We start from the raw sequence: 25,399 nt of genomic DNA, 5'->3' as shown, positions 1-25,399 counted from the left end.
ACAGAAGATACTTGAAAGGATCCTCCATGCTGAAGAGAAAGAAAAGCACACATATGAGGAACCTAGAAAAAAAAAAAAACATACTCAAATACTAGTTAATATAAGAGAGCAAAGGTAAAACCAGAAGAACTACAAAACAAAAAATGGCAAAAATAAATACACACTTTTCAATAATATCTTTTAATATCAACAGCCTCAATGCCCCAACCAAACCAGTTTGCAGACTGGGTTAAACAGCAGGATCCTTTAATTTGCTGCCTCTAAGAAACTCACCTTTCTACAAAGGATGGACACTCCCTAAGGGTGAAAGGTTGGAAAAGTGGTGTTTCAAGCAAATGGGCCTAGAAAACAATCAGGGCTTGCGATCCTAATATGTAACAAGGTAGACTTCAGTTCAACATTAGTTAGGAAAGAAAAGGAAGGTCACTTTATATTGATTAAAGACACACTCTAAATGGAGGACATTACAATCCTAAGCATATATGAACCTAACATGGGGGCTCCCAACTTCATCAAACAAATGCTATTAGAACTAAGGTCACAGATAACACCAAACACAGTTTTAATAGGTGACTTCAACAGCCCACTATCATCAACTGACAGGTCATCCCAGCAAAATATAAACAGAAATGCATCTGGATTAAATGAGATCATAGAACAAATGGACCTAACAGATATATACAAGACATTTCATCCAAATGCTGCAGAATATACATTCTTTTCAGCAGCACATGGAATTTTCTCTAAAATAGAAGAGACCATATATTAGGACACAAAGAAAATCTTAACAAATGCAGGAAAACTGAAATAATTCCTTGCATTCAATCTGATCACAATGGGATCAAACTACAAATCAATAGCAAGAAAAGCTATAGAGCATACACAAAATCATGGGACCTAAGCAATACACTACTAAATGATGAATGTGTCAATGAAGAAATCAAGAAGGAAATCAAAACATTCATAGAGCCAGGTGTGGTGGCTCACACATTTAACCCCAGCACTCGGGAGGCAGAGGTAGGAGGATTTCCAAGAGTTTGAGGCCAACCTAAGAATACATAAGTGAATTCCAGGTCAGCCTAGAATAGAGTGAAATACTACCTCAAAACAAACAAACAAAAAAAATTCATAGAATCAAATGATAATGAGAATACAATATACCAAAACCTTTGGGACACAATGAAGGCAGTTCTAAGAGGGAAATTTATAGCTTTAAGTGCCTATATTAAGAAATTAGAGGGCTGGAGAGATGGCTCAGTGGTTAAGCACTTGCCTGTGAAGCCTAAAGACCTTGGTTCGAGGCTTGATTCCCCAGGACCCATGTTAGCCAGATGCACAAGGGAGCGCATGCATCCGGAGTTCATTTGCAGTGGCTGGAAGCTCTGGCACACCCATTCTCTTTCACTTTCTCTCTCTCTCTCTCTCTCTCTCTCTCTCTCTCTCTCTCTCTCTCTCCCTCTCCCTCTTTCTCTCCCTGTCTGTTGTTCTCAAATAAATAAAGTTTAAAAAAAAAAAGAAAATTGGTAGATGGGAAGAAATAATAAAGATTAGGGCAGAAATTAATGAAATAGAAACCAAAAAAACAATCCAAAGAATCAATGAAATCAAGAGTTGGTTCTCTGAAAGGATAAACAAGATTGATAAACCTTTAGCAAATCTGACCAAGAAAGACCAGGTTTTGTTCTATTCTTAAGCTGTGTGTAATCAAACAGTCTTAGTCAAAGTTTTATTTGAGTAATTGTCTCATTTCTGGTATCTTAAGTTCATAGCTTATACATATATTGATTCCTAAGACATGTTATAACTTCATGATCTGTTCAAATGATCATCACTAAAGTGAAATTATCTTAAACTCTGCTGTTTTGTTTTCCAGCTTTGAGGGGATAATTGGTACCTACATAGGTATACAGACTGCCAAAGATGTTTCAAACACAGATGCCAGGATTTTACACTGTCTTATCTTTTCCTGACCTACAATTTCTAGATGAAATAAATTGATTTAAACGTGTTACTAGGCTGGAGAGATGGCTTAGCAGTTAAGGCACTTGCCTGCAAAGCCAAAGGACCTCAGTTCGATTCCCCAGTACCCACATAAGCCAGATGCACAAGGTGGCGCATGCATCTGGAGTTTGTTTGCAATGGCTGGTAGCCCTGGCACACCCATTCTCTCTTTCTTTTTCTCACTTTGCCTCTTTCCCCCTCTCAAATAAATTAATTAATTAATTAAAGTTGCTGCTAAAATATTTTTTCCAGGGCTGCTAACATGTTTTGCCTGTACTTGTAAGTGACAGATACTTAAAGGATAAATGTGTCTGCTTTCTATGTTCCAGATATAGCTTACACTGTCACTTGACAACTAAACTTAAATGTTAATCAGAATGATTTCAAACCGTTGTGTCATTTTCTAACCAGATCTGTTTTGTTAACCAGATATATTCTATACTTCTTTAACTAAAGCTGTTTTGCTAATCAGAGGTGTATTGTAAGTCTCCATGAGTGGTTAATAACCATGTGTAAGAGTCAAAGCCAGTTGAAAACATCAGAGTTAAAAAGGATAACTAGGGCTGGAGAGATGGCTTAGCAGTTAAGTGCTGGCTTGTGAAGCCTACAGACCCTGGTTTGAGGCTTGATTCCCCAGGACCCACGTCCGCCAGATGCACACGGTGGTGCATGGGTCTGGGGTTCATTTGCAGTGGCTGGAGGTCCTGGCATGCCCACTCTCTCTCTATATCTGCCTCTTTCTCTCTCTGTCTGTTGCTCTCAAATAAATAAATATAAATAAAAATAAAAAAGGCTAACTGATAATTTGGTTCCTGCTCCCAGGTCAAAAATTCCACAAGTGACAACAGATCACTTCTAGTGATAGCTTCTGGTAAGTTACATACCCCTAGGAAATTGGGTCCCTACCCATCAGCCAAGGGGTACACTATAGATTCATCACATCAGAGTCAAGAGGGCAATATCCTCAGCTGATGGTGGCAGATTACAAGTTACCAGGGACTCACAAAGTCCCCTCGGGGCCAAGCTCCAGAGGACACCTGCCCCTGACAAGATTATGGCCCTGCTCTTGTCACTCCAGAAGCTGACTAATGTCATGGAAAAAGCTTGAGGAGTCTTCAGCCCTGCTCTGGTTACAATCCTGGAAGCTGACTGGTCCATGCACAGAAGAAGCCTAAGAAATTTCACACAGGATACTGGGGAAAATGAACATGATGTTCACCAGCGCTAGGTGTATGCTGTGTCTGGTTGGAAGAATTATCTGCCTCTTATAACAGCTTGTGCCCTGCTAAACTCTCTAAGTCAGAGATAGTCAGGCAGGATCCTGTCTTCTTCCATTTTCTAGCTTCCTCTTGGTGCTTTTCGTGGTCCTTCTGTTTGCACCTATATTCTAAATATGATAGTCAAGTTTGTTACTTCACAAAATTTCAAATATTTCTCAAGGGGTATCAGAGGGTTAACATCTATGGTGATACCAAATAGATGATGTCTCTTGATAATATCTATTAAAAAAATCAAACCCGGGTGTGGTGGCGCATGCCTTTAATCCCAGCACTCAGGAGGGAGAGGTAGAAGGATCGCCATGAGTTCGAGGCCAGCCTGAGACTACATAGTGAATTCCAGGTCAGCCTGGGCTAGAGTGAGACTCTACCTTGAAAAACATCAAAAAAAAAAAAAAAAAAGGAAACCACATCTCAAAAGGGGGGATGTGGTAGAGATCTCAATCAAACTAAAGCCCCCTCTACTCTTTCTGTGCTGAGCAGCATTTTATAAACACCTCAGATTCTAATCTGAAAAGAATGTAAATAACCTTGTCCTATTCTTATCATAACCCAACACAACTGGGTCACTGTATCCCATCTTGGGTCAGTCAGACATCTAACAAGAGCAAACCATGGGTTAAAACACCCCTAAACAAATAGCTTTCTATTCTATCACTGACTGATTACTAAGGAAAATCATGCAAACTTATAACCCACCAATAGTGTAAAGAATTCAAGGTGGGGGCTAGAGAGATGGCTTAGTGGTTAAGGCATTTGCCTGCAAAGCCAAAAGAGCCTGATTCAATTCTCCAGGACTCACATAAGCCAGATGCACATGGTGGCACATGCATCTGGAATTCATTTGCAGTGGCTGGAGGCCATGGCGTGCCCACTTCCCCTCTCTCTTTCTCTCTCTCTCTCTCTCTCTCTCTCTCTCTCTCTCTCAATTTCAAATAAATAAATAAACAAAAGACCAAAAAACGAATTCAAGGTGATGTCAGACTGCCTGCCATACTGCCCATAAAACCTCTGAGCTATCAGAGCTCAGTACTCAGGTTTTGGAATTTATTCCCCTGAGTCCATGTCCACATGAATAAATTTTCTGATTCTCCACTCTATCTGCGGTGCCATTTCTGTGTGACTTCATTTCCCATAACAAAATAAACACATCTACACCAAGTCCTCCTGTATGGCCCTTGTAAAATCATCTTAGATCCTCCAGCTGGATATGTGTCTGTAGCATCAATTTCTAACTAGCAGAGAAGTGTTGTAGTATTTTGCAATAAATAACTGTTAACATATTAATAAAAATGGGGTACTGCCACAAGACACAAAACATGTCATTGACATTGGGACCAAGCAGGAGTTGTGTCTAGAAAGTACACAAGGAAACTATTAGCAGAGTCTAGAGGAGTGAGGAATTGTAAGAAGCTAGAGAAAGAATGACCTCTTGTGTTACACAGTGGCAATATGATTGGTGCCACTGTCACTTGTGATAGCTTAAAAGTCAGAAAATGTCCTTGGTGACCTCATGGGCCAGCCCTAAGGGCATTTCCATGAGGAATACCAGAAGTGCTTACTGATATCTTTGCACCAATATACTATGAGAGTATATTTCAAAATGCAAATAAGCAATTACTCAGTTTTCAAGAGGAAAGTAGACAAAATATAAAGGGCCTAAGACAGGCCCTCCAGCTAGAAAAGAGCATGGAAATAATAAATGGCTACCCAAGCATGGTGGCACACTCCTTTAATCCCAGCACTCGGGAGGCAGAGGTAGGAGGATTGCCTGTGAGTTTGAGACCACCCTGAGACTACATTGTGAATTCCAGGTCAGCCTGAGCTAGAGCATGACCCTACCTCAAAAAACCAAAATATATAAATGGCCTTAGGGTGAGGGAACCTCAGGGACAGAGCACTCAGTTAAGCATGCACAATGGGGCTGGAGAGATGGCTCAAAGGGTAGGGTGCTTCTCTTCAAAGCCTAACAACTCAGGTGGTGCATGCAACAATCTGCATAATGCCATGGTGTCAATCCTTTACACCAGGAAAGAAATGGAAGAGAGGAGGCAAGGGAAGGAAAGTGGAAAGGAAGATAAAATAAAAAAGAAATAGGGGAGCACTGGAGAGATGGCTTAGCAATTAAGGCACTTGCTAGCAAATCCAAAAGACCCAGGTTTGATTCCCAGTACTGATATAAAGCCAGATGCACAGGTGGCACATGTGTCTGGAGTTTGCAGTAGAGGCCCTGGTGCACCCATTCTCTCAGTCTCTCTCTCTCTCTCTCTCTCTCTCCTCTCTCTTTTGCTTTCTCTCTCTCTCTCTCGCTCTCTCTCTCCTTGCAAATGAATAAATATTTAGAAAAAAAACAGAAAATGGGAAAGGAAGGAAAGTGAAAAATGGATAACCTCAGACAAATCTAGGACATGACAGGTAAAATGTGGCCTTGAGGTCAAGATCAAATCAAGAATTATATAGGACTGGGGAGATTGCTTAGTGGTTAGGGTGCTCACCTGTAAAGCCTAAGGATCCTGGTTCCGTTCCCCAATACCCATGTAAACCAGATGCACAAGGTGGTGCATGCATCTGGAGTTTGTTTGCAGCAGCTAGAGGCCCTGGCATGTATATTCTCTCCCTCCCTTCTTCCCTCCCCCCACCTCTCTCTCTCTCAAATAAATAAATGAATAAAAGCATTTAAAGAATGATGTAGCTGTATTACTGTATAAAGTAATCAGTGCATACTGACCCTCTAACCTACACAAAAGTGCTTCTAAGAAACATGAGGGCTCTGGGGCACAGCAATCTAATATAGTCAAAGTAGAAACACCTCCCTCTCAGAAAGAACTATGGTTGTGGTTTGGAGTATATGGATTGAATCCCAGTGAGATACTGGCAAAAGCAAGACCATATACCATAATGGTGTTGCAGTCGGGTTCACATTGCTGGTAGAAATTACCCAATCAAGAGCAGCTTGTGGGAAAAAGAGGTTTATTTTGGCTTACAGGCTTGAGGGGAAGCTCCACAATAGCAGGGAAAATGATGTCATGAGCAGAGGGTGGGATGGACATCACCCCCTGGCCTACATAAGGTGGACAACAGGAACAGGAGAGTGTGCCAAACACTGGCAAGGGGAAACTGGCTATAACACCCATAAGCCCGCCCCCAACACCACCACCTCCAGGATGCTTTAATTTCCAATTGCCATCAGCTGGGGAACCTAGCATCCAGAACACCTAAGTTTATGGGGGACAACTAAATCAAACTACCACAGGGGGTAAAGACAGTTTGAAGTATATATATATGAACCTGTCTCAAAAAAAAAAGAAAAGAAAAGGCTAGGGACTTCAGAGATGGCCTAGCAATTAAGGCACTTGCCAGCAAAGCCAAAGGACCCAGGTTTGATTCCCCAGTACCCACAGAAGCCAGATGCTCAGGGTGGCACATGCATCTGGAGTTTACATGCAGTGACTAGAGGACCTGGCTTGCCCATTCTCTCTCTATCTGCCTCTTTCTCTCTCTCTCTCTAATTAATTAACTAATTTAATCAAAATACTTTAAAAAAAAAAAAAAAGGCTAGCCAGCTGTGGTGGTGCACTCCTTTAATCCCAGCACTCGGAAGGCAGAGGTAGGAGGATCACAATGAATTCGAGGCCACCCTGAGACTACATAGTGAATTCCAGGTCAGCCTGGGCTAGAGTGAAACCCTACCTGAAAAAATAAAAAACAAGCAAAAAGAAAAAAAAAAGGCCTGACATGATGGGGTACACCTTTAATCTCAGCACTCAGGAAGCAGAGGTAGGAGGATCACTGTGAATTCTAGGCCAGTGAGACTATGTACTGAATTTCAGGTCAGCTTGGGCTAGAATGAGACCCTACCTCAAAAAAAACAAATTAACCAAACCAAAAAAAAAAAAAGCCTGCCATGGTGGCGCGTGCCTTTAATCCCAGCACTTGGGAGGCAGAGGTAGGAGGATCCCTGTGAGTTTGAGGCCACCCTGAGACCACATAGTAAATTCCAGGTCAGTGTGGGCTAGAGTAAGACCCTATCTTGAGACAAAAAATGAAAATGAAGACTCATTACAGAAAAAGAAAGTTTGTTGGGGGAGGGAACGTGAAGGCAAGAGTCCAGAAAAAGCTACAAAACCATTTCCAGAGAATAGTATCAAAGACCACTTTCTATCCTCAGACTAGAATATTCTGACAATTGTGCCGACCTGCAACATGAAAGTCGAACAGCCCCCAAAGGAGGAAGTGGGAATGGATCTGAGACAAGGACACAAGGAATGGAGCCAAGACAAGTTCTGATCAAGGCTCAAGTTTATTCAGGCAGACACAAACTTATATACAGAAAATAAAACTCTCTAGACAATGCCTCTGTGTCTAAAGTCTGCTTCACCAAGGCCGTACGATAATGCCTCTGTGTCTAAAGTCTCAAGAAAAGAGATCAAGGAACAGCTACAGCTCCCGACATCTCCCCCTTCTTTATTTATTAAAAGAAGCGACTGTGCCTGTCAAAAGCAGAAGAACATCCTTACCCATCATAGACAAACGTATTATCCTTCAGTACGAGCCCTGTCTCAGGTTGGATGCCTCCTCCCCAATCTTACCCGTCTCTGGCTACCAGCTGGACAAAATTCAGGGAGGATTAGGATAAAGTCTGAGGGAGCCAAGGACGTGTTCTATAGTGCATACCTCGGACCTCTGTGCAAACATTCACAATAGACTTCATTAGACACTTGAAGAAAATAGGCAATAGGCATAAGAGAAGCAGAAGGCAAACTCCCACAGCTGCAAAGCTGCCTATCCAGAAACATAGAGAGTTCCAACCAGGCAACACAGACTTAATTGCAGTAAGTAAATCATTAGCAGCCTTAGTGGCATCAAAACCAAGATGACTGCTCTGTACAGCTAGAATTTCTGAATGTAAACTAACCAAATCTAACAAAATGTTATCATGGTGCCAAATTCCTTCTAAGTGCATTTTGACTTTTACCCAATTTTCATAACTAGCATTGTAAGTTTTAGAGGTTATGCAGATCCATTGGTAATCTGCATGGCATTCCAATCAAGCTCTGTAATTGGCTATGTGTATTTGAGGAACTTTAAACAAACTTATTTTAAGCAAACTTTATCTATAACCACAGGAACGCATGGTGCAGACAGTCTATTCCCCCTTATCAGGAAACTGACCTTGCTGGGAAGCAGAAACTTAGGCCTATTGATTCTGAGGTTTATTATGGCTTCCTGAGTCCTTCATTCCCCCCTCTACTTAGGAGGACCCAATCTTGGGTCCTTATTAAGGGGGAATATGTAAAGGATGGTACTGGGTACTTAGCACCATGAGTTGTACTGTATTCATTTATTCCCTGACAAAAGAGATTTATCCACTGATTATGCAGGGTCCAAGGGTTAGTAACAACAATAATACATAGAATCACGGGCCCAGCTAGGGCTGAAAGCAAGGTCATTAGCCACGGGGACCAATCAAACATGGATTCATATCAATTTTGATTCTGCTGTCTAGCTTTAGCCCATTCCTCTAGTTTCTTGTGGACCATGGCTAAGCTATCTCTAACGATACCCAAATTGTTGATATAAAAACCACACTGCTCTCCAGGGCTTGGCATAGTCCTCCTTGTTGTAGGAAGAGTAGATCTAATCCCCTTTTATTTCCCCCTCTCATGAGAAGACACTCTAACAGCTTTAGGGGACTGGGTTGAAGACATCAGATCATTTATTATTTCCTGCTGAACAGAACATGAAGTGGGGACTTGTTGCAGCTAGAGAGTCTCTCCCAGAGAGGGGAACTATTGTAATGGACCCCAGGGTGTAGGAAGATAGTCTTGAAAGAGAACATTGGGGAGAAAGAATAAAAGTAAGGAGTTAATGAGAAGTGAGCACACAGAAAACTGGTCTTTTTAGAGGTCGTGGGAATCCAGGTAGACAGGCTTGGATCGTCTCAGGACCATCTGAGGATAAGCTGGCTGAGATTTTCTTTCAGAACTGTTCAGTAAATGGCACAGTAGTATTCAACATGGCTTGTAAAACAAATGAGATGTTAGCAGAGTTATCAGAAACATATACACAACATTTAATCTTGATAATAAAGAGCTATTGGGTGCCATTAAAGGCTATACAAATATATTTTTTGGTCTCAGGACTTATTTACATATTTTAGATTTGAAAATAACCCTTTGAACATCTATAGTTGTTTTTCTTTATTATAGAATTAGAACTATGGGGAAAAGATGTCTTAATGTTTGTTTGTTTCCCCTCTCGAAAAGCTCTTGTGTTACTTAATAGGCCATTCATATATTTAAGGTATTTTTTTTTAATTTTTTTTTTGTTCATTTTTTTAATTTACTTATTTGAGAGTGACAGAGAGAGAAAGAGGCAGATAGAGTGAGATTGAGAATGGGCGCGCCAGGGCCTCCAGCCACTGCAAATGAACTCCAGACGCGTGCGCCCCCTTGTGCATCTGGCTAACGTGGGTCCTGGGGAATCGAGCCTCAAACCGGGGTCCTTAGGCTTCACAGGCAAGCACTTAACCACTAAGCCATCTCTCCAGCCCTATTTAAGGTATTTTTTATCTTTGGTTATACATTTCTCTCTGAATGTTTAAGACTATGCAGATAGCCAAAAGTTAATTAAGGATTAATTTTGGAGGTCATTAATGGCTCTCCAAAGAGACTTTAGGGACACAGGAGTAGCCCCATAACTTACTGGTGTCTTTTGCCTGTTAGGATGAGTCATGGCCATGCTGGCCAAGTAGTTTTCCCTTCTTTGGGAAGTCAGGAGGACTGATTGCTCCTCAATTGTGACTCTTCTATTTCACATTGTACACCAATTTTGGGGGAGTCTCCATATCCTCCCTGCTCAGGAAGACAGGTGACTTACCAGGGGCCAGTGTAGAAATGTCCCATCATCTCCAGTGGCCTCATGACATGGGAGCACAGGCCAAAATATTGACATTTTTTACTCCAGTGATTCCAATTGGCTTTGGCTTCTACATAGGTGATTAACACACTTAGAAAGGAAGTTACACCAGCCTGGATGTATGTACATATAGAGCACATTTAATTACCGAAATACACTTATTAAAGAATGGCACAGCCGGGCGTCGTGGCGCACGCCTTTAATCCCAGCACTCGGGAGGCAGAGGTAGGAGGATTGCCATGAGTTCAAGGCCAAACTGAGATGACAGAGTTAATTCCAGGTCAGCCTGGACCAGAGTGAGACCCTACCTCGACAAACCAAAAAAAAAAAAAAAAAAAGAATGGCACAAGAGCTTCTAAAATCATTTTGTCCTATTTTTAAACTTTTTTGTTGTACTGTGGCAGCATAAGTCATATATCTGAGGTATAGAAAGTAGGCACATCTCACATTTTGAATATCTAACATTTATAAATATAGGCAGACCTGTTACCAGTCTTGAAAACAGTACCAGTTGATTTACAAACTTAACTAATTTAAGCTAGAAATTATCAGAAAAGGACAAGTAAGACAGTGTAAGGTCTTAGCACCTGTGTGAAAACATCTTCGATTAGTTCAGATGCCTGTGTGGGTACAAATTACCCAGAAAACATTAGAAACAGAACCATGGAGCTTGAATAATTTTTTTTCCTCAGATGAAGATCATTGTTTGAGCATGAGGCTGTACCCTAAAGTAGGGAATATGTCTTAAGGGTTAATTTTGTTATAAGCATTGGACTTAAGATGCCAAAATTGAGACAGTTACTTTACATACAATAGAATAGAATCTGTTCTTTTCTGAGGCAAAACAGCTAGCTAAATATTAATATAACCCTTGATAAATCTTTTTGAAAGAAAAAACATTATTTGACAACCAATGATTTTGGCTTAAACTTGATAGCTATTGATTTTATGCACCACAGAAATTCTTATTAACATAAAACAATTTTATGTTTTACCCATGACTTAAATTTGATAAAGCTTAAGCAAGTTATCCCAACATATTTTAGCCTGAAAATCACTTTTTTTTTCTTTAAGAGTTTGTAGTTTAAAAACCTCTAACTTTATGCATGGTATTTAGTTTTAGCCTGAAATTTTCTTTTTTTTTTACATCCACACACCTTTGTTTACATATTTTAACATTCTGATCTAAGTACCACTCAAAAGGAATTTTTGACAAGCACTCTATGTCCCAACATTGAAAAATTCCTTCCCAGTTCCTTCAATCAATTCATCTCACCCCATCATTAACCATCTTTCTTATAAGGCTATTAAAAAATTACACCAAATTGATTAATCCTATTACTAAAAAGAATGTAGTCTTAATACAATTTTATGTCAATACCAATAAGACACTTGGAAATGATTTTATTAGGAGTAACTAAGGCAAATTGTGTTGTTATCTTGAGGCAGGCTGGCTTAGAAGTCAGGTCAGCTGCCTCCTCCTTTTAAGTAACAGGACATTACAATCCTTTTTAAAATATGTGACAAATTATAAGTTACCTCTTCGGAGGGAGTTCTGTTGTTTTTAATAATCCTCTATGTAAGGTGAAGTTGACCTAGAACAAATATCTGGCAAATTCACTCCTGCAAAAGACATTTAACTTTCCTTTTTAATTTCTATGCTCAGGTCTTTGATTTCCTTGAAATGGTTCTCTAGAAGAGAAAGGGATGTTACCTGTGTCCATCTCATCTTTTTAGTTACAAACAGTCACAAACACGACACGACTAGCAATCACAATAAGTACACACAAACACACATACACCACACAAACAAAAAGAACAAATCCTCCTGATAAACAAGCTTTGCCTAAAGATTTCCAATCATCTGCTGTTAGAATTTTCCCTGCCCTGCTCTATAGACCAAGGGCTCATTTTATTAACAAAATCAAAAAATTTGCTTAAAGAACTTGAAGCAATCACAATTCCTTGTGCTTTTAAAATCTTTTACTACAGCAATTAGCTCCTTTTTACTCTTTGCTTGTCCCATAGTTGCGCCAACTTACCTTATTCCAGAAGACTGAGCAGACAACTCTTTTTAGTTTCACTTTCTTCCGCGGATCCTGGGTTGATGTTGGCATTCCTCACGGAAGCCCCTTGTACTCAGGTCCCTGTTCCCGGCCCACACTGTGCCAACCTGCAGCATGAGAGTCAAACAGCCCCCGAAGGAGGGGGTGGGAATGGATCTGAGACAAGAACACAAGGAATGGAGCCAAGACAAGTTCTGACCAAGGCTCAAATTGATTCAGGCAGACACAAGCTTATATACAGAAAATAAAACTTTCTGGACAATGCCTACATGTCTAGAGTCAACTTCACCAAGGCCGTAGGATAATGCCTCTGTGTCTAAAGTCTCAAGAAAAGAGGTCAAGGAACAGCTACAGCTCCCAACAGACAATAGGTGCCCAAGCCAATTTCAGAATTCCTAAGGATCAATTACTATTTATACTTTTTCTATTTCATCCACCCTTTTTTATTCTTTTCAGTGCTGGGGTCAAACCCAGAGCCATGCTCATACATGGCAGGAAAGGACTCTAATAGAAATGCTATATTCCCCAGCCCTTTGCTCTTCCCCTTTGAACAGGGATGTGACAATGTACAGTGGAGTCATTATTACTCTATGTCATCAGGTATACAAAGTGTGTTAGCTAGAGAGCTGGCTTAGTGGTTAAGGTGTTTGCCTACAAAGCCTGACAACCCAGGTTCCATTCCCCAGTACTCACATAAGCCAGGTGCACAAGGTGGCACATGCATCTAAAGTTTGTTCACAGTGGCTAGAAGCCCTGGTGATCCCAATTTTTTTTCCTCTCTCTTCCTCTTTCTTAAAAAAAAAAAAAAAATGAGTGAGGAGTCAGGAGAGATAGTGCACACCTTTAGGTCCAGCACTCAGGAGGCAGTCGGAGGATCAACCATAAGTTTGAGGACAGTTTAAGACTGTGTAGTGAATTCCAGGTCAGCCTGGACTAAAGCAAGACCCTATCTCAAAAAAACAAATAAATACGGGCTGGAGAGATGGCTTAGTGGTTAAGCACTTGCCTGTGAAGCCAAAGGACCCCGGTTCGAGGCTCGATGACCCAGGACCCACGTTAGCCAGATGCACAAGGGGGTGCATGCATCTGGAGTTTGTTGGCAGTGGCTGGAGGCAACTGGCATGCCCATTCTCTCTCTCTCTCTCTCTGCCTTCCTCTCTGTGTCGCTCTCAAATAAATAAATAAAAATAAACAAAAGAAAAAAATTTTTTAATTAAAAATAAATAAATAAATAAAATGAGCGAGTTGGGGAAACAGATACTTAATTCACTGGTGTCTGGATTTAATTGGATCAGCAACAAATCATCTATCACCAACCGAATTACACACATATACACACACATACTGTGGTGGTTTGAATGTAAAATGTCCCCCTTGGTGGCACTGTCTGGGAAAGTTGTGGAGCCTTTAGGAGATAGGAGATAGAGTCTTGCTGGAGGAAGTGTGTCACTGAGGACGGACCTTGGGGGACATTATAGCCCAGCCCTGCTTGTCACAGTTAACTCACTCTTTCTACCGCCTCCATGCTGATGGGAAACCGTGAGGCTGGCTGGCTGCTCCTGCCATGTATTTCCACAATGATGAAACTTCCCTTCAAAACTGTAAGCCACTCAGTAGCAGAGGCCAGTAAGTTAAAAAGGAGATACAAATGGAAGAGAAAGGAAGGGAGGAGGGTACTTAATAGGTTGGTATTGTATATATGTAAGTAAAAAAATAGATGAATGGGGTGAAAAGGCCCAAAGTGAGGTCAGGGGAAGAGACTGAGTAAAGGAAAGGTGGAGGGAAGGCTAATCAAAATCTAAGAGGATGCAAATAAATCATATGGAATCCTCCAGTTTCAGACAATGGAACACTCAGGAGTCATAGATCATTGTTAGAAAATTTTCAGTGCCAGGGATGGGATACCTCCAGTGAATTGTTGGCCAAGAAGGTCCCTGATGCCCCCAAAACATTATAGGCCATTGCCAAGGCCCTTGGTTTCCCATCAAGAATAGATGGTAAGACCCTATTGCTGAAGACTCCACATACTTGGGCTGCAAGGCCACTGAGAAATCCTGCTGGAATTGAGCTGATAACCTCTTCCATGTAGACTAGCTGACAGATAGCTGGAAGAAGCCATTCTACATTTCGTTCAATGAGAGAAAGAGATACCACCAGTAAAGATACTCAACAATGAACACTACAAGCCTTATAATTGGCCAGCCAGGCCAAATGAGCCAATGGGTGCAATAGTGGCAGGTCTGTCATGGTGGAAACCAACTCCAATTGGACTGGAGGCCCACTCCATGGGGGATACATCCCTGATACTGAAAACTTAAAACATGGGTAGTCATGAGCCCTAGGGGTGTAACATCTGCTGATGTCTGAAAAAATGTATATACTAAGCTTATCAAACTGCCCAGTAAGCACTTCTCTTAATATTTATACCCTTATATTAATGCTACTCCCACTTTGGGTAGAGAATCTTCTCTTTTCAGATGGCAGTGACCTTGGGATGACTCAGAAGGTATCATAGTGCTGGAAAGAAGTGACTGGAGTACTGAGTAACATCTCGATCACAACTTCCAAGGCTCAGGGCCTAATGAGGAAGAGATGGCGGAAAGAATGTAAGAGCCAAAGGAAGGGTAGAACTCCGTACAAGCTGCCCCCTCCAGACATAAAATGGCCTGGATATCCATGACTTCACAGTGCCTGACACTACCTACACAAGACCATCATAAGAGGAGGAAAAGATCATGACATGAAAATAAAAGAGAGACTGATTGAGATGGGGAGGGGATATGATGGAGAATGGAATTTCAAAGGAAAAGTGGGCAGGGGGAGGGTACTACCATGGGGTATTTTTTCTAATCATGGAAAATGTTAATAAAAATTGAGAAAATAAATAAATAAATAAATAAAAATAAATTTTAAAAAAGCTGTAAGCCATAGCAGTTAAGGCACTTGCCTGCAAAGCTGAAGGACCCAGATTTGCTTCCCGAGGACCCATGTAAGCTGGATGTACAAGGTGGCTCATGTGTCTGGAGTTCATGTGCAGGTAGAACCATTTTTCCCTGCTTCCTGACTGCTGACAGTGTAAGCAGCTACCTCACTCTCCTGCTGCTACAGCTGCCCTGCCATGACAGATTGTACCCTCAAACTGGATTCCAGAAAGAGGTGGAGGTTTCCAAGTGCCCCATTGTTCCCCTTCAATACTGTAGCGCCTCCTGCCTGCCTGACTGCCTTATGGGGAAAGCGGCTCAGCAAGAAAAGTTGGCAAGGATAGTTGAGCATTTTTTCACCTTTTCATTTCTTCAGATCTTTTGCCCATTCTTTTTAAATGTTTTATTTATTTGCAAGCAGAGAGAGAGAGAAGAAAGATATGGGCCAGAGAACTTAGCGGTTAAGGCATTTGCCTGCAAAGCCAAAGGATCCCGGTTGGATTCTCCAGGACCCACATAAGCCAGATGCACAAGGGGGCACATGCATCTGGAGTTCGTTTACAGTGGTTGAAGGCCACAGAGTGCCCATTCTCTCCCACTCTCTCTCCCTCTTTCTCTGTATCAAATAAATAAATAAAATATATTTTTTTTAATTTTTTTGTTCATTTTTATTTATTTATTTGAGAGTGACAGACAGAGAGAGAAATAGACAGATAGAGAGAGAGATAGAGAATGGGTGTGCCAGGGCCTCCAGCCACTGCAAACGAACTCCAGATGAGTGTGCCTCCCTTATACATCTGGCTAATGTGGTTTCTGGGGAATTGAGCCTCAAACTGGGGTTCTTAGGCTTCACAGGCAAGCGCTTAACCGCTAAACCATCTCTCCAACACAAAATATTTTTTTTTTAAAGAAAGTTATGCAGACAGAATGGGCATGCGAGGGCCTCCAACCACTGCAAACACTCCAGACACATGTGCCCCTTTGTGTATCTGGCTTACCTGGGTACTTGGGAATCAAACCTGGGTCGTTAGACTTTGTAGGCAGGTGCCTTAACTGCTGGGTCATTCCTCCAGCTCTGCCCATATTTTTATTTATGTATTTATTTGTTTATTAGAGAGGTGGAGAGAGAATGAGAATGGATGTGGCAGGGCCTCTAGCACTGCAAACAAACCCCAGATGCATGAGCCACCTTGTGCACTTGGCTTTACATGGGAACCAAACCTGTTTCCTTAGGTTTCACAGGCAAGCACCTTAACGACAAGGCCATCTCTCCTGCCCTGGCCTTTCTTTCTTTCTCTATTTATTTATTGTTCAGGTTTTTTTTTTAATTTTATTTATTTATTTGAGAGTGACAGAGACAGAGAGAAAGACAGATAGAGGGAGAGAGAGAGAATGGGCACGCCAGGGCTTCCAGCCTCTGCAAACGAACTCCAGATGCGTGCGCCCCCTTGTGCATCTGGCTAACGTGGGACCTGGGGAACCGAGCCTCGAACCGGGGTCCTTAGGCTTCACAGGCAAGCGCTTAACCGCTAAGCCATCTCTCCAGCCCATATTGTTCAGTTTTTTTGAGGTAGGGTTTCACTCTGGTCCAGGCAGACCTGGAATTCACTATGTAGTCTCAGGATGGCCTCAAACTCTTGGTAATCCTCCTACCTCTGCCTCCCGAGTACTGGGATTAAAGGCATGAGCCACCACGCCCAGCTCCTGGCCTTTTTTTTTTTAATGTAAGAGAGCAATAGTGAGAGAGAGAAATTGGAACACCAGGAACTTCAGCCACTGTAATTGAACTCCAGATGCTTGTGTCACCTTACGCACATGTGCAACCTTGCACGTTTGCATCACCTTATGGGTCTGGCTATGTGGGATCTGAAGAGTCAAACATGGGTCCTTAGATTTCACAGACAGGTGCCTTAGTCGCCAAGCCTTCTCTTCAGCCCAGTCCCCCATTTTTAACTGGACTGTCTTTTCATTGTTTAGATGTAAGAGCTGTTTACATGCTCACTGTTAGGTCAGGACAAAGTGGAGTGAGAGCAGGAGGGCGGCAGACAAGTGAGTCATCCACATTCCTCAAGGAATTGCCCAGCCATTATCCCTCCCCTACCTAACAAGGCTCCAAGTCTAGATTTACTGCCCCCTCATCTCTCACGGGGTCACTTCCGGTCTCACCTTATGGCTAAGGCAAAGAAGAAAGAAATTCCTTCCCTTCCTCACTTTTCCCCCTAACTGAAGAGCCTATAAAACCCTCTATCTGTAACCCCAAGTTCACTGCTCTGCTCTTGAGAGTCAGTCTTGGCAGCTCGTGTTTTTCCCCGAATTAAAACTTCCGTCTTTGCCTCAAAGTGGTCTTCGTGCTCTTGGTCACTCCCGAACCTTACATTCCCCATAAAAGTCCCATGCCTTTCAACCCAGCACTCAAAAGGTGGGAGGGATAGGAGGATTGTTGTGAGTTCTAGGCCAGCCTGGGACTACAGAATGAGCTCCAGGTCAGCCTGGGCTAGAATGAGACCACACTTGGAAAAAAAAAAAAAAAAAGTCCCTTGTCAAGTTGGGCCCGGCAATATACATGTTTAGTTCCAGCTGGAAGGTTAAAGTAGGAGGGTCTCCATGAGTTCAAGGCTAGCCTAGGTCTATAGAATGGGTTACAGGTCAGCCTAGGCGAGAGTTAGATTATGCCTCAAAAAAATATATATATAACTCAAATAAGGGCTGGAAAGATGGCTCAGCAGTTAAGGTTTCTTCCTAAAACCTAACAATCTGAGTTTGATGCCCCAGTACCCACATAAAGCCAGACGGACAAAGGGGCACATGCATTTGGAGTTCTTTTGCAATGGCTGGAGACCCTGGCGTGCCCATTCTCTCTTTCTCTTTCTTTGCTTGCAAATAAATCACTAAATAAAGTATTTTTAAAATATCAAATAATTTGCAAACTTTAAATTCCATTTTTGGGTTGCCTTTTCAGCTTTCTTCATGATCGCTTTTACACAGAAGTCTTTAATTTCAACAATGAATCTACTTCTTTTTTTTTTTTTTTTTTTTTTTTTTGCTGCTTGCAATTTTAGTATGATGAAAAAAGAAACACTGCAACCTAAGATCACAAAAGGTTATGCCTAGATTTTCCTTCAAGATTTTCATCATTTAATCGCTTTCTCTTTTTAGCCTATGGACCATTATGATTTAATTTTGTATGTAGTGATAGGGGTTCAACTTCATTCTTTTGCATGTGGATATCCACATAATTATTTGTTGAAAAAAGTTTTCCTTTACTTACTTGAGAAAGACAGAATGGGCACCCCAAGGCCTCTAGCCACTACAAACGAACTCCAGGCACATGTGCTACCTTGTGCATCTGGCTTTACGTGGGTACTGAGCAATCAAACCTGGGTCCTTAGGCTTTGCACGCAAGCATTTTAACAACTGAGCCATCTCTCCAGCCCTCTTTATTTTTTTATTTTTATTTATTTATTTATTTTTTGAGGTAAGGTCTCATTCTAGCCCAGGCTGACCTGGGATTCACTATGTAGTCCCAGACCAGTCCAACTCACTGTAATTCTCCTACTTCTGCCTTTGTAGTGCTGGGATTAAAGGCATGCCCCCCACATACACACCAGCTGTGAAAAGATTATTCTTACCTTTCCTCTAGAGAAATGTTTTGGCATTCTTGTCAAGATGAATTGTCAGTAAAAGTGAAGGTTTATTTCTGAACTCCAAATTCCATTTCATTCATCTACATGTCTACTTTTCTTTAGGTAGGCTCTTGCCGATGTGAGGATGATCTGGCTGAGACATCTGTCCCTCTACTGTTTGTCAAGGTTGGTTCGGCTGATCTGACTGGCTACGGGGGTGTCCCCTTCCACCCTCACCCCTCCATGCACATCCCTTCTGAAGCTGAGAACTCAGTCAAAGAGGATGACTTTCCCCAGTAGAGGACTGTTCTTCAGTCAAGGGATTACAAGTAGTTGTGCTGCTCTGGTTAGTGCTATGTAGCCCAGGCTAATCCTGAATTCATGGGCATCCTCCTGCCTCAGCTTCTGGGTGCTGGGATGGCCTATAGATGTGCTCCATCATGCCTGATTTACATATCTTTTCTTTATTTCCTTCTTTCTGCCTTTTTTTTTTTTTCTTCTTCAAGGTAGAGTTTCGCTCTAACCCAGGCTGACCTGGAATTCACTATGTAGTCTCAGGGCGACCTCGAACTCACAGTGATCCTCCTACCTCTGCCTCCCAAGTGCTGGGATTAAAGGTGTGTGCCACTACACCCAGCTTTTTCTTTTTTTTAATATTTATTTTATTTTGTTTATTTGAGAGAAAAAGAGGCAGAAAGAGAGAGAGAATGAGTGGGCCAGGGCCTTCAGCCACTGCAAACGAACTCCAGATACATGCACCACTTTCTGCATCTGGCTTATTTGGGTCCTGGGGAATCAAAGCTGGGTCTTTTGCCTTTGCAGGCAAGCTCATTAACTGCTAAGCCATCCCTCCAGCACAACCCCCCCCCCTTCCCCGCTCTTTTTTATTAGGTAGGGTCTCACTCTAGTCCAGGCTAACCTGGAACTCACTATATAGTCTCAGAATGCTCTCAAACTCACAATGATCCTCCTACCTCTGCCTTCTAAATGCTGGGATTAAAGGCCATGCACCACCACACCAGGCCATATATCTATTCTTAAATGCTGGTACCATATTCTCTTGATCATTGTAACTTTGCAGAAAGTTTCAAAATGAGAGAGTGTGAATCCTCCAGCTTTGTTCTTCAACATTGCTCTCGCTATCCTGGGTCCTTGTATACAATGTGGTGTACATGCTGTGTGTAGGTGTAGTGTGGTGTGTGTGGATGTGTAGCGTGGTGTGTGTGTGTGTGTGTGTGTGTGTGTGTGTGTGTGTGTGTGAGCTTGTAGTGGGGGGTGTACGTGTAGTGTCGAGTATGTATAGTGTGTGTGTGTATAGGTAGCATGGTTTGTGCATGCACATGTATGTGTTCTTGCAGTGTTCCATGTGCTCACCTGTGGCAGGGAACACTCATCTGGGGTGCCTGGAGCAGAATGGCAGGTGTCCCCCACTCCGTCACTCAGGCTGACCTGGAATTCACTAGGTAGTCTCAAGGTGACCTCAAACTCACAGCAACCCACCTACCTATGCCTCCTGAGGGCTGGGATTAAAGGCATGCACCACAATGCCCAGACCTTATTAATTAATTTATTTGTTTATTCACTTATTCATTTACTTAAGAGAGAAAGAGGTAGAGAGAGAAAGGGCACACCAGGGCCTTCAGCCACTGCAAGCGAATTCCAGATGCGTGCGCCCCCTTGTGTGCAATGTGTGACATTGCATGTTTGCATCACTGTGCATCTGGCTATGTGGTGACCTGGAGATTTGAACATGAGTTCTTAGGATTCTCAGGCAAGCGCCTTAACTGCTAAGCCATCTCTCCAGCCCCCAGCCCTTTTTCTTTTTTTTTTTTTAATCGTTTAATTTTATTTATTTCTTTGAGAGTGATAGAGAGAGAGAAAGAGGGAGACAGAGAGAGAATGGGTGTGCCAGGGCCTCTAGCCACTGCAAACGAACTCCAGACACATGCACCCCCTTGTGCATCTGGCTAACATGGGTCCTGGGGAATCAAGCCTTGAACCAGGGTCCTTAGGCTTCACAGGCAAGTGCTTAACCGCTAAGCCATCTCTCCAGCCCCCCAGCCCTTTTTCATTTTGAGCCCGAGTCTTCCTGATACTGTAGCTTGCTATTTTTCGTGAGCTCAGATGATTTCCTGGTTTCCAAACCCTTTTGTGGGTGTGACTGTGGGTGTGGCCATACCCAGCTATTTACATGGGAACTGGAGATTCAAATTCAGGCCCCTTTGGGACCCCTGGGGCCCTCATACTTGTGCAGGAACTGCACTTTTTAGGTAAGCCATCTCTCCAGCCCTGAATTTCTTTTTGATTCTATCATCATTATTTCTGTGCACGAGAGGCAAAAATTTAGCATCATAGCATATCTTTTTGCCCAATCTCCCCAATGATTTATTTTATTTTAAGGATAACCTTGAACTTTTAATCCTCCTATCTCCAGCTCCAGAGTGCTAGGATTATAGGCATGTGCAACCCAACATGCCCAGTTTTATGTGGTGCTGAGAATCAAGTTCAGAAGCTTGTATATGCTAGACAGGCCCTCTGTCACCTGAGTATATGCCAGACAGACAGGCCCTCTGTCACATGAGCTACGGCTACATCCTCCAGAATTTCTATTCTTGTGCTCTGACTGTTTCTGTTTTATAGCATGGGTTCTTTTTTTATATTTTTATGTATTTAATTGAGACAGACAGAGAGAGGGGAGAGAGAGAGTATAAGTATGGATGTGTCAGGGATCCTGCCACTGTAAATAAATTCCAGATGCATGTGCCACTTTGTACATCCAGCTTTACATGGGTACTGGGGAATCCAACCAGGGCCATCAGGCTTTTCAAGCAAGTGCCTTTAGTCACTGAGCCATCTCTCCAGCCCCTAGCATTGGTTCTTATTTTATAAATGTAATATACTCTCTTAACTCTAGGCATATTAATTGAAGTTTGTGAAATTTTCCTGGTTTTGGTTTCTCCCCACACACATGCACACACACACTTGTTTTTTTTTTTTTGTTTGTTTTTTTTTGAGGCAGGATATATCGGATAGACTGGTCTTGTATTCAGCGTGAAGGATGAGTGAACTCCTGAACCTCTTTGCCTCCACCTTCCAAGTGCTGTGATTACACATGGGTACCACTATGCCCAACTTTAGTTTCTCCCTTTCATTTTAAAATCTTCTCAAATGTTTGAGGCTCTTTAGTGCTCTATTTATTTTTTTAAAGATTTATTTGAGAGAGAGAGAATGAGATAAAGATTATGGGCATGCCAGGACCTCTTGTCTGAAGCACACAACACTGCGTCTGGGTTTATGTGGGTGCAAGGAAATTGAGCCCAGGCCATCGGGCTTTACAAGCAAGTGCCTTTCACTGCTGAGCCATCTTTCCTGCCTCGTTCTATTTTATTTTTATTTTCTTTTATTTTTCAGAATGGATGTACTGGGGCCTCTAGCCACTGCAAACAAACTCCAGACGCATGTGCCACTAGGCGCATCTGGCTTATGTGAGTTTTAGGGAGTCACAGGCAAGCGCCTTAACTGCTAAGCCATCTCTCCAGCCCTCCTATTCATTTTTTTTAAGATTTTATTTTTATTTGCTTGTTTAGTAGAGATACAGGGGCGCGGGGAGAGAGTGGGCATGCCAGGGCCTCTAGCCACTGCAACCGAACTCCAGATGCATGTGCCACTATGTGCATCTGGCTTATGTGGGACCTGGAGAATCAAACCTGGGTCCTTAGGTTTCAGAGGCATGCATCTTAACCACTAAGAAATCTCTCCGGCCCCCTGTTCATTTATTTAATGAAACAGATTGAGAGGAAAGGCAATATTGGATTCTTCATTAAAGGATCTCTCTTTCTTGGGCTGGAGAGATAAGTTAGTGATGAAGGCACTTGCTTACAAAGCCAAAGGATCCAGGTCCAGTTCCTCAGGACCCACATAAGCCAGATGCACAAGGTGGCACATGCATCTGGAGTTTGTTTTCAGGACTAAAGTCCCTGGCATGCCCATTCTCTCTATCTCTTTCTCAAATAAATGAAATAAATAAAGGTGCTCTCTCCTCTGTCTCTTTCTGTTTTTGGCTTGTTTTGACATGGGTTTTCTTTTTTTTTTTTTTTTTTGTTTTGTTTGTTTTTATTTATTTATTGGAGAGCAACAGACAGAGAGAGAAAGAGGCAAATAGAGAGTGAATGGGCGCACCAGGGTCTCCAGCCACTGCAAATGAACTCCAGACGCTTGCGCCCCCTTGTGCATCTGGCTAACGTGGGTCCGGGGGAATCGAGCCTCGAACCAGGATCCTTAGGCTTCACAGACAAGCGCTTAACTGCTAAGTCATCTCTCCAGCCCTGACATAGGTTTTCATATAGCCTAGAGTGGCCTCAAACTTGTCATGATGACCTTGAACCCCTAATCCTCCTGCATCCACTACTCAAGTGCTGGGATTATAGGGATGTACCGCCATGTCTGGCTTCCGTGCAGACTCTCTGAATGACTTGTCTAAAGATCTTTCTTCTAAGGTCCTTCAGTTTCTTCAGAGAAGAAGTCAACTTCCAGCCAGGTGTGGTGGCACACACCTTTAATCCCAGGACATGGAAGGCAGAGGTGGGAGGATCAATGTGAGTGCGATGCTACCTGAAACCACATAGTGAATTCCAGGTCAGCCTGGACTAGAGTGAAACCCTACCTTGAAAAACTGGAAAAAAAAAAAAAAAAAAAAGAAGAGGAATTCAACTTCCTTTCTTCTAACCACTAACCTATGAATGGCATGGGGAAAGAAGACTCCAGATCTCATCATTCTGTTTGTAAATTTTCACCATTTCCTTCCCCACTCAATATTACTACTCTCCATTTGCCAGATATCCCCAAATCTTAGGCTTTTCTGGTTCAATCTCTCCCATATGAGGAGTCAGGATACGGGTCATTGCCTGACTGCAGTGCCTGATGGTGAGCGTGCTAGGAATAAACTGTCCTAAATTCACAACTTCTTCCATTTTATATTGTTTTGTTCCTATTTCATCATTCATCATCTGATTTCTCTGCATCCTGAGCTTTTCTTTTTTTTATTTTATTTATTTATTTATTTATTTTTGTTTTTCAAGATAAGATTTCACTCTAGCTCAGGCTGACCAGGAATTCACCACGTAGCCTTAGGTTTACCTGGAACTCACGGCGATCCTCCTACCTCTGCCTCCCGAGTGCTGGGATTAAAGGCGTGCACCACTATGCCTGGCTGATCACGAGCTTTTCTAGAGTTCTGTGGACTAGCTTGGCTCCTGGGGAAGGGTAATCCATTTCTTTAGAAACTACTCTAGTAAGTTTTCAGCTTTTAAAAATATTGTGCCAGGGACTTCCGGTTAAGATGGCGGCATAGGTACCACCCCAAAGCAGCCTGGGGGGAAAAAAGACCAAAAAACTCAGCAAAATACACACTTTTACTAAAAAGTGAGGTGTATAGGAAATTGAAGCAGCATCGGAGAAGTAGAAGAGATCCAGAGCATCCAGAGCCCACACAAGCTGGCAAAAGCAGCCCCGGCAGCTCTGCCAGCCACGGCGGTGGCGGCGGCGGCGGCGCACCAGAAAGACACCAGGCTCAGCTCCAGCCGCAGGAAAAGCCAGGTGCAGGAGCTTCCCCTCACACCGCGCTCTCCGCAACTCAGGAAATGTGAGGGGAGAGCGGCAGCGAGCAGCGGAGGAGCACACTGCGAGGTAGAAGAACATGTGGAGCAGCGAGACAACCAGAGCAGCTGCGGCTCCCTCCCCTCCGCCAACGCCTGAGCCCAGCTCCAGCGAACAGAGCAGCGGCCCGGGACCTGGCCACGCCAACTTGAGCCGACAGCGAGACCCAAGCAGGAGAAGAGTCCAGCAGCAACATCAGCGGCTCCAGCACCGGTAACAGCAGCCCCAGCAGCAACAGACCCAGGAGCGGCAGACCCAGCAGCAGCAGCTTCAGCAGCAGCAGTGGTTCCAGAAGTGGCAGCTATAGCAGCAGCAGAGGCAGCAGCAGCAGTGGGTCCAGCAGCAGCAGCTTCAGCTGCTGACAGACCCAGCAGAGGTGCCTTTAGCAGCAGCAGTTCCAGCAGCGGGAGTGCTGATCTGCAGGGCCACAGTTGCCAGGCTCGGTTTGCCCTGCAGGAAAAGCCAGTGCCCAGCTCCAGAAATCAGAACAGCAGCCCGAAGACCCAGGCAGCAACTTGACTGAGACCAAAATCATCCAAGGTAACTGGGATTGCACCAGGGAAGGGTCTCACTTGGTCGCAAGCTGACTTGGATCCTTCAACAGACCAGAAATCTTAACCTCTATGTTGATAGAGGATCTGGTTGTTATAATAACTACTCTGGCATACATACTTGGGGCTGTTTTTGACTGAATGGGTACAGTGTTTAGTTAACCTTTACAATCTACCTGTATTTTATTCTACTCAGCCTACTTGAATACTCCCATAGCAGGGAAACTCAACCCCTAGGAGCACCTTTGTAGATTCTCTGAGAGTCTTAAGAGCCACACCTAACACCTTAAGCTCCTACCCTGAAAATATATAACATCAAATCAATTGATACAGCTAAGAATACCCAGCTAGCTAGAAAATCCAAGCATTAACTTAATCCAAGATACA

The 25,399-nt window shown here is 42.9% G+C and overlaps 1 protein-coding gene across 4 annotated transcripts in view; it reads right to left on the bottom strand.

Moving 5' to 3' along the window:
* Positions 1-12,346, bottom strand: part of Zmym6 (zinc finger MYM-type containing 6) — an 85,591-nt gene extending 73,245 nt beyond the window's left edge. For all 4 annotated transcript variants that reach the window (XM_045150495.1, XM_045150496.1, XM_045150500.1 and 1 more), the window contains exon 1: positions 12,239-12,346. In XM_045150495.1, the coding sequence (XP_045006430.1) occupies positions 12,239-12,313 (75 nt within the window). In that variant the 5' untranslated portion in view covers positions 12,314-12,346. The remainder of the gene's footprint in view (positions 1-12,238) is intronic.
* Positions 12,347-25,399: the final 13,053 nt, after the last annotated feature.

Source organism: Jaculus jaculus, chromosome 5, assembly GCF_020740685.1.
Source record: "Jaculus jaculus isolate mJacJac1 chromosome 5, mJacJac1.mat.Y.cur, whole genome shotgun sequence".
Taxonomy (NCBI): Eukaryota; Metazoa; Chordata; class Mammalia; order Rodentia; family Dipodidae; genus Jaculus; species Jaculus jaculus.
Note: the sequence above shows the minus strand (reverse complement) of the source record. Positions and strands in the feature narration are given on the sequence as shown.